This window comes from Polypterus senegalus, chromosome 15 (assembly GCF_016835505.1).
Source record: "Polypterus senegalus isolate Bchr_013 chromosome 15, ASM1683550v1, whole genome shotgun sequence".
NCBI lineage: Eukaryota > Metazoa > Chordata > Cladistia > Polypteriformes > Polypteridae > Polypterus > Polypterus senegalus.
In genome coordinates, this window is record NC_053168.1 from 5,566,278 (window position 1) to 5,581,010 (window position 14,733).

At 43.2% G+C, this 14,733-nt stretch overlaps 1 protein-coding gene across 1 annotated transcript in view; it reads right to left on the minus strand.

Annotated features, from left to right (window-relative positions):
* The window catches only part of cmtm8b (CKLF-like MARVEL transmembrane domain containing 8b), a 30,036-nt gene extending 18,498 nt beyond the window's left edge, over positions 1–11,538 (minus strand). Inside the window, exon 1 of the mRNA XM_039737328.1 lies at positions 10,617–11,538. Coding sequence (XP_039593262.1) covers positions 10,617–10,784 — 168 coding nt within the window. The 5' untranslated portion in view covers positions 10,785–11,538. The remainder of the gene's footprint in view (positions 1–10,616) is intronic.
* Positions 11,539–14,733: the final 3,195 nt, after the last annotated feature.

A 14,733-nucleotide genomic window follows, 5' to 3' on the forward strand; every position in this document is an offset into this window, starting at 1 on the left:
AGCCGCACACACGCTCAGCCCAGGAATTAGAGAGAGTTGTGAGCGAGATGGGACTGGAAGATGTGTGGCGAAATAAAAATGGGGGCACCAGACAATATACATGGGGGAGGATGAATGGGGGGATTATTTCAATGGCGAGGCTTGATCGTCTTTATTGTTTCAAGCACCATATTGGTTTATTTAAAAACGGTCACATTACCCCTGCAGGGTTCTCAGATCACAGTTTGGTGTCTTGTTCTGTGATCCTAACTGATTACAAGCCTCGTAGTGCCTACTGGCATTTTAATACGCTCTCCTTCAAGACCAAAGTTTTAAAGACTTATTTAAATTTTTTTGGGCAAGTTGGAGACTCATGAAGAAGGAGTTCACCAGTTTACAACAGTGGTGGGAGGTTGGGAAGACCCACATTCGTTTATTATGTCAGGAGTACACCAGAAATGTCACAAAGTCACTACAGGCTGACATGGCAGTGTTAGAAACTGAAATCATTCAGATTCAGCAGCTTCTACAGCAGGGTCCAGATGTCAAATTGTTGGAAACTCTTGGGGTTAAAAAGAAGGGCCTTGCCCATTTATTGGAAACAAGGGCTCGGGGGGCTCTAGTGAGGGCGATTCCAACAGATAACTGACATGGATGCACCAACCCAGTATTTTTTTGGACTTGAGAAAAAGAACTCTCAACATAAAGTCTTACATTGCATAAGACAGGATAACGGTGAGGAGACTCAGGACCCGGGTGAGATAAGGCGGGCGGTCCGGAGGTTTTATGAGACTCTTTTTGCAACAGAGGAAGGTGAGGCTGAGGAACAGCAGACCTTCTTGAAGGATTTACCTCACCTTCGTGATGCAGACTCCGAAGAGCTGGAGAAGGAGTTGTGCTTAGGAGAGCTCACTGATGCACTGAATGAATTGAATAATGGAAAAGTCCCAGGCATTGATGGCATTCCAGTGGAATTTTATAAAGACTTCTGGGATATTATTGGTCCTGATGTATTGGAGGTATTCCTCTACAGTATTAAAATGGGTGTGTTACCTCAGAGTTGCCGAGGGCGTAATAACACTACTGCCAAAAAGGTGACCTACAAAATCTCAAAACTGGCGGCCTGTGTCCCTGCTTTGTGCTGATTACAAAATCCTGTCAAAGGCTCCAGCTAACAGATTGCGAACTGTTTTAGCTCAGGTGGTGCATCCTGATCAGAGCTATTGTGTCCCTCATAGAATGATTTTTAATAATATTTTCTTAATTCGAGATATTTTTGCAGTATCCAAACTCTTTAACTTTCCAATTGGTCTTATTTCTTTAGATCAAGAGAAGGCCTTTGACAGGGTCAGACATTCATTTTTATGGGGAGTCATGCAGGCTTTTGGGTTTGGGGACCGTTTTGTTAAATATATTCAGCTATTGTATAGTGACATTTCTGGTGTAGTTAAGGTCAATGGTGGTTTGTGCGAACCTTTTGATGTCAGAAGAGGAGTCAGGCAGGGGTGCCCTTTGTCTGGAATGCTCTACGTGTTGGCCTTGGAACCTTTTCTGGTTAAACTGAGAGGAGTGTTGACTGGTCTATCAATTCCATGTTGCACTGCGGAGCCTGTTAAGGTTTCAGCATACGCTGATGACATCATCATCGTCATTAAAAATCAGGAGGACGTTGACATTTTGCTTCAATGCCAGAGATCTTTTGAAATTGTTTCATCAGCTAAAATAAACTGGGGAAAGAGCAGTGCTATCTTACTGGGCAACTGGACTGGTTTAAAACCACCACAACTGGTTGGTGACCTGCAGTGGTCCTCTGAAGGATTGTTATATTTAGGAGTGTTTCTTGGGGATGAACACTTCATACGAAAGAACTGGGATGGAGTACTGCAGAAGGTGAAGGATCGGCTTGCTCGGTGGAAGTGGATTCTACCTCAGTTATCCTACAGAGGCAGGATGCTCATCATTAACAACCTCATAGCCTCAGGACTGTGGCATAAATGCATTTGTTTAGAGCCTCCTGCACAGCTGCTTCAGAATATTCAGGAAGTTTTAATCAATTTTTTTTGGGATGGCCTGCATTGGCTTAGGAGAAGTGTCCTGTTTCAGCCACTGGATGAAGGTGGGCAAGGCATTATAGATGTGTTCGGGAGAGTTGCTGCATTTCGGCTACAGACTTTACAGAAATTGTTGTATCCTTCTGAGCATCAGCCGTGGATGGATTTGGCACAACGTTTTTTTGACCACATTGAAAACCTGAAATTTGGAAAAACTCTGCTGCTGTGCCAGGTGAATAAATTTGATATGTCGGACATACCGGACTTTTATAAGAGTCTTTTTAGAGCCTGGCAGATGGTGACAATTAAAGGGGATGAGGACAGCCTGTCATTGTTCTGGGTTTTGGAAGAGCCCATTGTTAATAATGTGAAGTTCAGTGGGACTGTCTCAAACTTTCATTAATCATCTTAAACATGGAGTGTGCACAAAACTAAAACATGTTATTGACTGTGAAAAGTTTTGTTGGAAGAACGCAAATGAAATTGCACACCAAATTGGAGTGCGGTCAGTGAGAGTGGTGCAGACATTTTTAACACAAGTGAAGGCTTCACTGTCATCTGAGAGCTCGGCACTCCTGAGAGACATGTTTAATGAACGGACTCATCCACCTGAGGATCCTGATTTTCCTACACTTTTGGTATCTCCCGGGGGTGACTGGACAACGGCGGAGCAGAGCAAATTTCTTTCGGTGGAGAGGCTGATGGACCTGCCTTTGCCAACGGCTACAGGGAAACAATTGTACTGGCTGTGCGTAAAAGTGAGACATCGAGACTCCCTGAGGACGATAACAGACACTCCATGGAGGAGAAAGATGGACTGCACAGAATTCTCAGAGCCAGCCTGGAGGTCGCTATACAAGCCACCATTGACCAGTAGGGTGGGTGATTTACAGTGGAGGGTCTTACATGGGATCTTAGCTGTGAACTCCTTCTTGTCAATTATTATACCTGGGGTGTCTGACAGTTGTTGTTTCTGTGGGGAAAGAGAGACCGTGTTTCACTGCTTTATGTTTTGTGCAAGGCTTGAGTCTTTGTTTAATTTAATAGAGAGGCTTGTTGGGGGATTGGAAATGGTGTACACTAGGGTGGGCTTTCTGTTTGGTTTTAAAAAAACTAAAAGAAACACAGATAATGTGAATTTGGCAAACTTTATTATGGGGCAAAGTAAATTAGCTATTTGGAAAACGAGAAAGCACAAAATTGAAGGGAATGGTTTACAAGATCCGATTGTGTTTTTTAAAATACTGTGCCTTAGTCGCATTTTGATTGATTTTAATTTTTACAAATCCACAAAGAATATGGAAAAGTTTAAAACAATATGGTGTGTGAATAGTGTACTGTGTGACTGTGATAATGAGGAACTGCGGTTTGTTTTTTAGGGGTTTTTTGTTGGTTCAATTGTGTTTTTTCAAAAAAAAAAAAAAAAGAACATGTAAATATATTTATAATAATGTGTAAGTTGTATATTTGATGTTTTTGTCAATAAAGTTTGTTTTTAAAAATAAAAAATAAATATCTATCTATCTATCTATCTATCTATCATTATTATATAGTACCTTTCATATCTATCTATCTATCTATCTATCTATCTATATTATATAGTGCCTTTCATATCTATCTCTATCTATCTATCTATCTATCTATCTATCTATCTATCTATCTATCTATCATTATTATATAGTACCTTTCATATCTATCTATCTATCTATCTATCTATCTATCTATCTATCTATCTATCTATCTATCTATCTATCTATCTATCTATCTATCTATCTATCTATCTATCTAATATTCCAACCTTGCTGGACTTGCGTTTCAAAGGCCCAGATGATTCCTCCCCTTAAAGATGGTGTTACTGCACACAGACTTAGAAAATAAAAACATCAGAATCTGCATCTGCATCCACCAGAGAATTATGGGATTGCTGTTTCCACAGGTTGGCTCTTGAGGTGGAAGTCAAGGTGGAGTTAAAAAAAAAAGAGTTCCATGTAGTGGAGAAGAAGAGATTGAAAGGTAGTGAGACTCCAAGTTTTTGAAATGTTGAAGAGTAGGAGAAATGTGCAGCAGGAAGGAGTGTGAAGGGAAAAGATTTTAGCATCTGCAAGAAAGTCCGACCAGACACCCTGCTCAAACATTTCATGAAGCCTCATCAGAACTGAAGAAAGATGACTAGGGACCAGACCACTAGAGGTCCATGGTCCACACTTTGAGAGCCACTGCTCTGGAATGGTCTTTCTGTAACATTTATACCAACATTTTTAACAAGTCCAGCTATTTCAGGGTGGACTGGGTGAGGTCAAAAGAACAAAAGAAGAACAAAATATTAATTTTCATTTGATAAAGTACTGTCAGAGCAGCGGCCCTGGAATGAAATGGATTTTATATCAGTGCAAACTTTACTTATCAAATCCACTAAAAAATTCTACAGCCATTGCTCAGTTAGCAGAAGAGGTGAGAGATAAAAAAACAGGAAGCCTTCACTTCCTCAGCCCGGCCAATCCCCTTCCTTCTATTTGACACAAACACGAAAAATATCCTTCTCTGTTCATAATATGAATTTTTCCATTCTAAATTCAACACTGTATTTACATACAGCAGATTTGACTAACAAAAAAAACACTACGAACAAATGAAGACAGCATTCTTTGTCAATGCGGCCGACTAACACATCCACACAGGAACAATGTGAGCCAAAAGGTGGACATGCCCAGTTTGTGGTTTTGTGACAATAAACAGTGACGAAACCAAAGCTGTATGGTGTGACCAAATGACATTGGCATGTCGGGGTGAAAGGAATGCGAGGCCATCCTCATTTGAACTGCACGCCATCAGTGAGGCAGAATGTACAATCAAGTCAGGAGTGCAATTGTGAGGATGGCAGAGAGGAATCTGAGATAAGATGGACCATGTGACACGGCCAAGGCAGCTGAACAAATATGAGTGAGGAGCACTGCATGTGAAAACACAGAACTTCCAGTGGGTACTCAAGAAAGCTTAAGGCCTTCAGCTTTGTCACACCACTCACTTAAACCACTGGACTCCTAAATCATCATCTGACACCAAATACAAGACCTCCGTGAATGATCAAACCTGCTCAGTTGAGCTAGGAGTTACAGAAATACCAGAGTCTAACCTGGCAACCCTGGGAACAATGCACAAACCTTTTCTGAATGGGGCATCAGTCCATGGAAATGCTCCACCACACTCGCATGGGGCCAAATCTGGAGATGCCAGCTTGTTCAACTTTCATGTCATTGAGAGATGGGTGGGAATCCAGAGACCCCACTGAAAACTACATGCATGTGCACATCAAGGTTCAAAGCCAGGACCCTGGGAATGTAAGGGATAGATAGATAGATAGATAGATAGGAAAGGCACTATATAATACATAGATAGATAGATAGATAGATAGATATGAAAGGCACTATATAATAGATAGATAGATAGATAGACCGATATGAAAGGTGCTATATGATAGATAGATAGATAGATAGACATGAAAGGCACTATATAATAGATAGATAGATAGATAGATAGTGTGACGGACAGCCGGGTCCCATGCCCAGCCGGGACGCCTCTACTGCATATGTCCCGGGGGAGCCACCATGGACCGTGCAATACCTTCCCCGGGGCACCTGGGGGTAGTCTCCCTGGCTGTGGGTCCTTCCTCAGTCTCCCCCGTGGCTTCATGGAACATGGAGTCCACCACAGCCCACTTAGGAGATGGGGTGGCCGCTAGGGGGTGCTGTGGAGAGCCAGCTGCCACATCGGACGACTTACCAGCCCCACCCGGAGGTGCAATTAAGGCCAGCTGGTCAGGCACTTGGAGCACTTCCGGGTGGGCTATAAAGCAGGCAACCTCCCTCCATTCGGGGCCAGAATCGGGAGGAAGAGGACGAGGTTGCCTGGGAGGAGTGGTGGTGCCAGAAAGGCTTGTATATAGTGTGAGTTTTGTGCTTTGGGACTGTGTGACTGTAGATAGATATGAAAGGTGCTATATGATAGATAGATAGATAGATAGATAGGTGTTGAGTGTTGTTTGATGTGTTGAAAACCTTAACTGAAATGATTTTAGCACAAGGCTGCGCCGTAACGAATCGTGTAAGAAAGTGGGGGGTCTTGAGACTTCAGCCCCCCCTGTCCATGTGTCTCACAGCACCAGAGTCCTGACTTTGAGCCCCAATAAACTTTGCTTGGCTCCATTCAGCACTTGCACCTTACATTTTACACCCTGGTTATCTCTCTCCTTTGGCTTCTTCCCATGGATGTGTTCACTTCTCATAATTTAAAATGGCTTTAATGGCGTAGAACAGTGCGTCACGTGATGGCTGAACTTGAGTCGCACTGAGACACGAATCACAACGATGCCGAATGGGAAGAGGACACAAACAGTTTGTGGAATGTCATGTGAGGGGTCACCATAGGCAGCTTGAGCTAATGTCATTCCTCCATAATTGCTCACACACAACAATCAGTAATGATTCTCCAAGGGGGACCAATGATGACAATTGGTGAAAATTCTCCTAAGGGAACCTCCTCCACTACTGGGTAACGATTGGCGGCGATTATCCAACGGGGACCAGGGATGAAGATCATTGGAGATTGTGGGTCATGAAGACACAAATAAGGCAAAATTGGGTTGTGATAAAAAAAAAAAATGTTTTAAGTACCACTGTTGTAAATGTAAGGCACGTCGAGTTCTGCACATTAACCAGCAGGGGGCAGCACTGATGTACAAGGTCCTGATGAATGGTTGAGGAGAGGGACTGTTTGTTGGAAAGAAGTTCATCGGTATCCTGGATGGGAGCTACAGGCATACAGAAGGACACCATAGGTAGTATTGACATGGTCTTAGGTCTTCTGCAAAGCATTTGAGACCCCAGAAGTAGCTACTCTATAAGTAGGACCTCCGCTTGCTGTCCTGTTCCCAACAGGCCTGGCAGGAGAGAGATGAGCATTTGGTAAGGGCAGCACTAGAATACACAGCAAGAACATGATGTCTGGCAAACAAGAGGTTGTGTAGTGAAGACCTGCTTATGTAGAAGATGCAGAGTGTTGAACGTTGAGCAGGGGGTGACGGTGTGGAAGTGTGGGTCAGCCACCCAACATCAGCAGTCAGGGGTACTCATCTTAATAGGTAAGCAATTTTGGGACATTGGGTCAGTTATTACCAGCAGCTGTACCACAAGATCATCCACATGAAGGTAAGCATATTCAGGCCTGGCCAGTACTTGGAGGGTTGACCATCTAGGAAAAGCTTGGGTTGCTGCTGGAAGAGATGTGGGTGAGGCCAGCAGGGGGCGCTTACCCTGTGGTCTGTGTGTGGATCCCAGTGCCACCAGTGCAGTAATGAGGAAACGGTTCTGTATAAATGGGTGTCATCCTTTGGATGAGACATAAAACCAAGGTTCTGACTCTCTGTGGTCATTAAAGATCCTTGGTCATCCTTCAGGGGGTCTCACCATGTCCAGACTAAACTGCCCACCATGACCTATTCCATGGCCACCTAATCATCCCCTGTCTTTAACTGGCTAATTATCTCTCACCCCTTTACCATCTAATAGTTAATGTGTGGTGATAACACTGGTGCAAAATGGCTGGTATCAGATTATCCAGGTAGGTGCTGCACATTGGTGGTGGTTGAAGTGGCTCCCACCCTCTCTGTGCAAAGTGCTTTGAGTGTCTTGAAAAGCGCCATATAAATGTAATGTCTGCCAGACTAACTTCGGTAGGACTTGTGAGCGCCCCCTATAGTCCACGAAGAACACAAAGCAGAGTCTTCTGGTGGTGTAGCCACAAAGTGTAACTGATTAAGAGTGACATCGAACTTCATAAAACTGATCTTTCAATGCAAGTGACAGAGTATCTGAAAATGACAACAGCAAATAACCTGTTAAGGGGTCAGCACAGAGATACACAGGTGGATGAGCAGGTGGTGTCCTGGATGATGGACTATCTGTTGGGCAGACCACCATTTGTGAGGCTCAAGGACTGTGTGAACAGCACTGGAGCACCAGGTGGACCAGGCCTGACTGCTTGACTCCTCACCCAGTACACCTCAGGCTAGAAACAGAACAGCAGGTCAGGTCACCGGCAGAAACTCTCAGATGACTCTGCACTTATGGGGGCGACTGAGGCGAGAGGACAGGAGTCAAGGGGTGAAGTGTGATTGATGGTGCAAAGACAATTGTCTGCAACTTAACATCAGCAATGGCAAAGAACTGCTTATTGAGTTTCACCACACTAAGGAGTCTCTGTGATCAGTCACTATTCACGGAGTGGATGTAGAGATGGTCAACTACTAAAACTATTTGGGGGTCCACATCAGTAACAGTCTACACTGCTCTCATAACACAAAGGAATTAAATAAGAAAGTGTACAGCAGACCCTTTTTTATTAGGAGACGGTACACCTTTAATCTTCTACAACTCTGTGATGGTCAGTGTGGTGTGCTGGGCTGGCAATATCACTGCAAAAGAGGACCACCAGATCACCAGGATAATTAAAGGGGCAGGCTCAGCTATGAGATGCACTCTGGATCCTCTGGAGGTCATTGTGGAGGAGAGAATGAGGACAAACCTGAGCGCCATTATGAACAAAGCTGTACATCCTCTCTCCATGACCATGACACACCAACACAGAGGACTGTCAGCTAACGAATCATTCAGCCGAAGTGAGTCCAGAAATGCGACTGGGGGTCGTTTATACCAACAGCAACACACTTGTATAGCACCTCACTGGGGCTGCCAAGTCAGATGCTATTCTTATTTTTTAATGTCCTTCCTTTGTAGTCATTCTGGTGTTTATATGAGAGAGTTGTGTATTTTGTTATGATATAGAAATCTGACTTAAATATGTATTATTTATTGAGCTTCTCTAAAAAGCCAAATTTCCCCTTGGGAACAAATAAAGTTCTATCTATCTTTAGATCTATTATATAGTGCCTTTCACATCTATCTATAAATCTATTATATAGCACCTTTCACATCTATCTATCTATCTATCTATCTATCTATAATATAATGCCTTTCACATCTATCTATCCATCTATCTTTAGATCTATTATATAGTGCCTTTCACATCTATCTATAAATCTATTATATAGCACCTTTCACATCTATCTATCCATCTATCTTTAGATCTATTATATAGTGCCTTTCACGTCTATCTATCTATCTATCTATTATATAGTGCCTTTCACATCTATCTATCTATCTATCTATTATATAGTACCTTTCACATCTATCTATCTATCTATCTATCTATCTATCTATCTATCTATCTATCTAGCTTTGCCCTTATCAATGAAACAATTAAACCCTAGCATAAAACACTCTTTAGTTGCATGTTTTATATTACAAAAAGCCTTATGAAATTTTCATAAAGAAAACATAAAACCAACAAGGAACTCCAAAGTGCTGATTACAAGCATCCATGCATTTCCTAGCCCGTCTTTACAGCTCAGAATTGCAGTGATCTCATCTCCCAGGAACAACAGGCATAATTTAGGAGCTAACCCAGCCTGGAGTGCCAATTCATCTCAAAAGCTCACCCACATTCCATCCTCCTGAGCCAGTTTCAGGTTGCCAGTTAGCCTAACTCTGAATTGGATTCACACAGAGCTAATTTGGAGTCACCAATTAACTTAACATGCAATAAACCGAACACACGGGTTTATAGGAGGTAACAGTTAAAACAACACCTGGAAAAAAATGCCACGTAGACGCAAGCACTGCCCAAGACGGAATTCAAACTCAGGACTCCACAACTGTGATAAGGAAGCAGTTCTAAGTGCTACGCCACTGTGCTGCCCTTACTATTTTCTAATTTAGAATATTTTTTTAGGAAAAGAAACATTTAGAAAATTAATGAACAAAGAAATGCACCCTGATTTAAACTTCTAAATGTCTCCCAGTGCCAGTTTAGTGTGGCATTTCTTACATTTATACACCTTGTGTTATTACTGACCACTTGGCTCACACCTTTATCTAACTCAACATGTGAGTGATGCAATTCGTTTGCATTTCTTTGAGTTTTTCCCCTAAAGTGAAAGGCCTTGCTCAGGGTCACACTGTGTTTATAACAGGATTTGAACCCACGCCCTCAGAGTCTGAAGTCCAGGGCCTTAACGATTACACCACACTGCGTGTATCTCATATACTGCACTTGTGAAGTCATTTGTAGTGCGTGCTGGTAAAGGCGCTGTAAACACGGGCTGACTGTCTCATCTTATTTTCTTAACGGCTTTTTTCTGGTGCCGACTGCGGCGCTGGTTTGTTATTGTGCTCTCAGTTTAATTCTATTCAGTTTATTTTTTGTATAGCGCCCTTCACTGAGTGAAGGCGCAGAACGCTGTGTCAAGTTCTCAGGTGAAATGCACGTATTGATTTTACAAATTATTAAATACAAAATGAATACAAATAAAGACACCGATTTATAATCCTACAATAATAATTATTTTCAAAGTAAAAAATCAATCATTGGTTCAAATTTTCTTTTCTCGATCTCTTTCAAATGAAAAGTATGCCACACATTTCATTTGGAGGGTCCAATGACCCAGGGGGTCCGAATCTCGGTTGTACTTACGATCTCGGCGACCATCAGCAGTCCTGGCACCGTGCGGATGAACTGCTTGTCGTACGACAAAGAAGTGGCGGCGAAGCTGTCGGAGTGCGCGGTGCTGGCGGTGGTGTTGATGGTCAGTGACCTCGGGCGATCTTCCATCTTCGCCTGCATGGGGTTTTCTTCATACATCTACGGCTGTTTCTCTGTGTTTTTTTGGAATGGAAGTTGGACGTTTGCGCATCACGAAGACACGCACTTCAAAAAGCCTCCAAAGTGTCCACGCGCGCTCTCGAAGAACGAATGCGATGCACGTGGCGCAAGGAAAAAAGTCCCCTCTCCATGAAAGAAAAGCTCAGAATAATGACGATAATAAAAGAGTAAATAAATGTACCGAACGGACTCCAAAGCGTGAACAAAATAGAAAACGTCCACAGAGCACTCCCTGGTGGCCGCGCGTGCCCGAGCTCTCTCTCTCTCTCTCTCTCGGTGCCGCGCGCGCCTTCACTTGTCCAGTCGGTGTTTCGCTTCCCGAGAGTCTGCGTTGGTTGAGTTGGGGGTTACAAAGTCGCTTTGCGCTCTCGATCAGCTCTGCGGGAGTTTCTGTGGCAGGCGGGGACGGATCGAACTGAAGGGGGGGGGGATTGGCAACTTCCGCACCTCTTATCTAGTGTACCTGTGTGAATGGGCGGTGCGCCGAGGGCACTGAGCGTGAAAGACTCGACTCCACGTCCCCTTCCTCCGCCTCCTCCATTGGCAGCCGACGGCTTCCTTCGCCTCCGGGCGTACTTACAAATGCACCTCGAAAGAGGACGGCTAAATCCTGATAGCATCTCGTTCCGCTGCCTGTTGTCGTGTAGTACACATCGCGCAGATCACCTTTATGGTGTATAGCGCTTTTACCAAAAAAGATCAGCACTTTACAAATCCGCCAGGTCACAGTTGTATATTAGGCTGATGGCGCCTTGAAAGATCAGGATGGAAGATAACTGTTTCGTACTTTATCATTATTATTATTACAGGCGCGGTATTGTGATTCTTACACACCCTCAACTGCTGTAGAGCCGGAGGGGTAAGTGAGATTGGTGGCCGTGATCAGTTGTCACGGGACGCGTGCTGCGCGATTCTTGTGTGGAGTGGCGACGGAATAGCAGCCTGCTGGCCTCGGTGCATGGCGTACAGAGGGTGGGTTACAGTTTGTAAAGTTAAGCCCCTACAAAATTAGAAAGCCACCTTCATGGAGTTTCAGAAACCCGTTTTGTTGAGTTGATGTTTGATTTGCAAATATAGTTTTGTCAGTCAGTCATTTTCTCAACCCGCTATATCCTAACACAGGGGTCTGCTGAAGCCAACCCCAGCCAGCACTGCGCAAGGCAGGAACAAACCCTGGGCATCCCACCGCAGACACATTTTTGTTTTTCTCCGCAATGTTTCTTTTACGAATAATCCACATAATACTCATAAGGGCAGATTGCTATTCTTAGATACATGGCTTAATAATATATTGTTGGTTTACCACTTAATTGATCACGAATTGATGTTTCTCCTCAAACTTTAGAAATATTTATCCAATAGGAAAATTTAAAATGGCACGTGGCTTGTGTGCGCATAGGGAACACCCAGAGGGCTTTAATTCGGATGTGCCACCCGTCCTCAGGACTTCAGGAAACGCGGCCACCATTAACACCTTCTTCGCATTTCCCGGCAAACCGGAAGACAAGTCCCAAAACTGACCGTGATGACACTTCTGGTTTTGCTCAACCACACCAGGGGCTGTTTAAAGAACAATGGCGCCAGAAGTAAGTGGGCATTTCGATTCGCTTTACTGATTAGATTCTTTCAAACTATCCTCAATAATAAAATAAAACCTTTCGGGGTTTTGGTCCCCATTGAACGAATCGCAAATTAATTATTCAATACTCTTTATATCTATTACATTGGTGATTCATATTAACCTTTTTAGAAATAACAAACCATTATAATAAAGTGACCATACATAATTTAAAAGAAACCCATTTAGTTTGAGAATCACAAGTGAACAACAATTGTACAACTCATTCTCAGTAATAGTGATGTGCAAAACGTTTCTTTTTTAGTGATTCGATTCATTTTGTTCAGTTCATCAAAGAGATTTGAATCTTTGAATCGCTGATTCGTTCACTTCCAAAACACCAGCAAGCTATATTCTAGTTTAAAATCTAGCATTGTATTAAAACAGCGTAACAACTTTAACCACCAAACAATAGGGACGTTCAAAAAGTTTCCGCACTTTTATATTTTCGTTGGAAACGGTAAAGGCGGGAGGGATAAATATAGTAATTGGGCATTGAAAAAGTTGGTACGACGCTGGGAGAAATTGCATCGCAAACGAAGGTGACTTTGTAGAAAAGTGATGTCATTTATTTTTGAAATTCTTAATAAACAGAGTTTTAAAAAGTGCGGAAACATTTTGAACATCCCTCATAAATAATATAAAAGGCAAGCAAAAAAACAATATCATCATCATCATCATCATCATAATACTCTGTAGTGAATTTTGAAAATAAATACAATTTCACCAATAAACAAAATCATACAAATATAACCTTAGAATAGTGCACACATCACAATAAAACTGTGAGAACATTGAAATATGACTGAATAAAATTATTTTCAGTTTTCGATTAATCTCCCACACTTTTCTTCTTTCATATTCTGTCCTTTCTGATGCAGTCTCCATCCATCCATTATATCCTAATTACAGGGTCACAGGGATCTGCTGGAGCCAATCAAAGCCAGCACAGGGCATAAGGCAGGAAAAAAACCCCGGGCAGGGCACCAGCCCACCACAGGACAATTTAGGATCGCCAATGCACCTAAACTGTCTTTGGACTGTGGGGGGAACCCACGCAGATACAAGGAGAACATGCAAACTCCACGCAGGGAGGACCCGGGAAGCGAACCCACAGGTCTCCTTACTGCGAGGCAACAGTGCTACCCACTGCGCCACCATGCCGCCCATGCAATCTCCTATTTATATAAAGTCCTGTGAGACTTGTACAGGCTTTTAAACGATCGACGCGCAGTACGACATGCAGAACATGCAGCTCGGTAGATGCAGCTACAAGCCAGCAGCTGATCCGTCCGCATCTTCTTAGCATGCATTCAGTAAACAAACAACATGAGCAGCAGAAACACAAAGTGGTGAGCGTGAAGCGTGCTGGGGTTATCAAGCGAAGCAAGTAAGGGGTAAAGCCCCCTAGTTTGTACAGTGTATCCGGAAAGTATTCACAGCGCATCACTTTTTCCACATTTTGTTATGTTACAGCCTTATTCCAAAATGGATTAAATTCATTTTTTTCCTCAGAATTCTACACACAACACCCCATAATGACAACGTGAAAAAAGTTTACTTGAGGTTTTTGCAAATGTATTAAAAATAAAAAAACTGAGAAAGCACATGTACATAAGTATTCACTGCCTTTGCCATGAAGCTCCAAATTGAGCTCAGGTCCATCCTGTTTACCTGATCATCCTTGAGATGTTTAATTGGAGTCCACCTGTGGTCAATTCAGTTGACTGGACCTGATTTGGAAAGGCACACACCTGTCTATAGAAGGTCCCACAGTTGACCGTTCATGTCAGAGCACAAACCAAGCATGAAGTCAAAGGAATTGTCTGTAGACCTCTGAGACAGGATTGTCTCGAGGCACAAATCTGGGGAAGGTTACAGAAACATTTCTGCTGCTTTGAAGGTCCAAATGAGCACAGTGGCCTCCATCATCCATAAGCGGAAGAAGTTCGAAACCACCAGGACTCTTCCTAGAGCTGGCCGGCCATCTAAACTGAGCGATCGGGGGAGAAGGGCCTTAGTCAGGGAGGTGACCAAGAACCCGATGGTCACTCTGTCAGAGCTCCAGAGTTCCTCTGTGGAGAGAGGAGAACCTTCCAGAAGGACAGCCATCTCTGCAGCAATCCACCAATCAGGCCTGTATGGTAGAGTGGCCAGATGGAAGCCACTCCTTAATAAAAGACACATGGCAGCCCACCTGGAGTTTGACAAAAGGCACCTGAAGGACTCTTAGACCATGAGAAACAAAATTCTCTGGTCTGATGAGACAAAGATTAAACTCTTTGGTGTGAATGCCAGGCATCACATTTG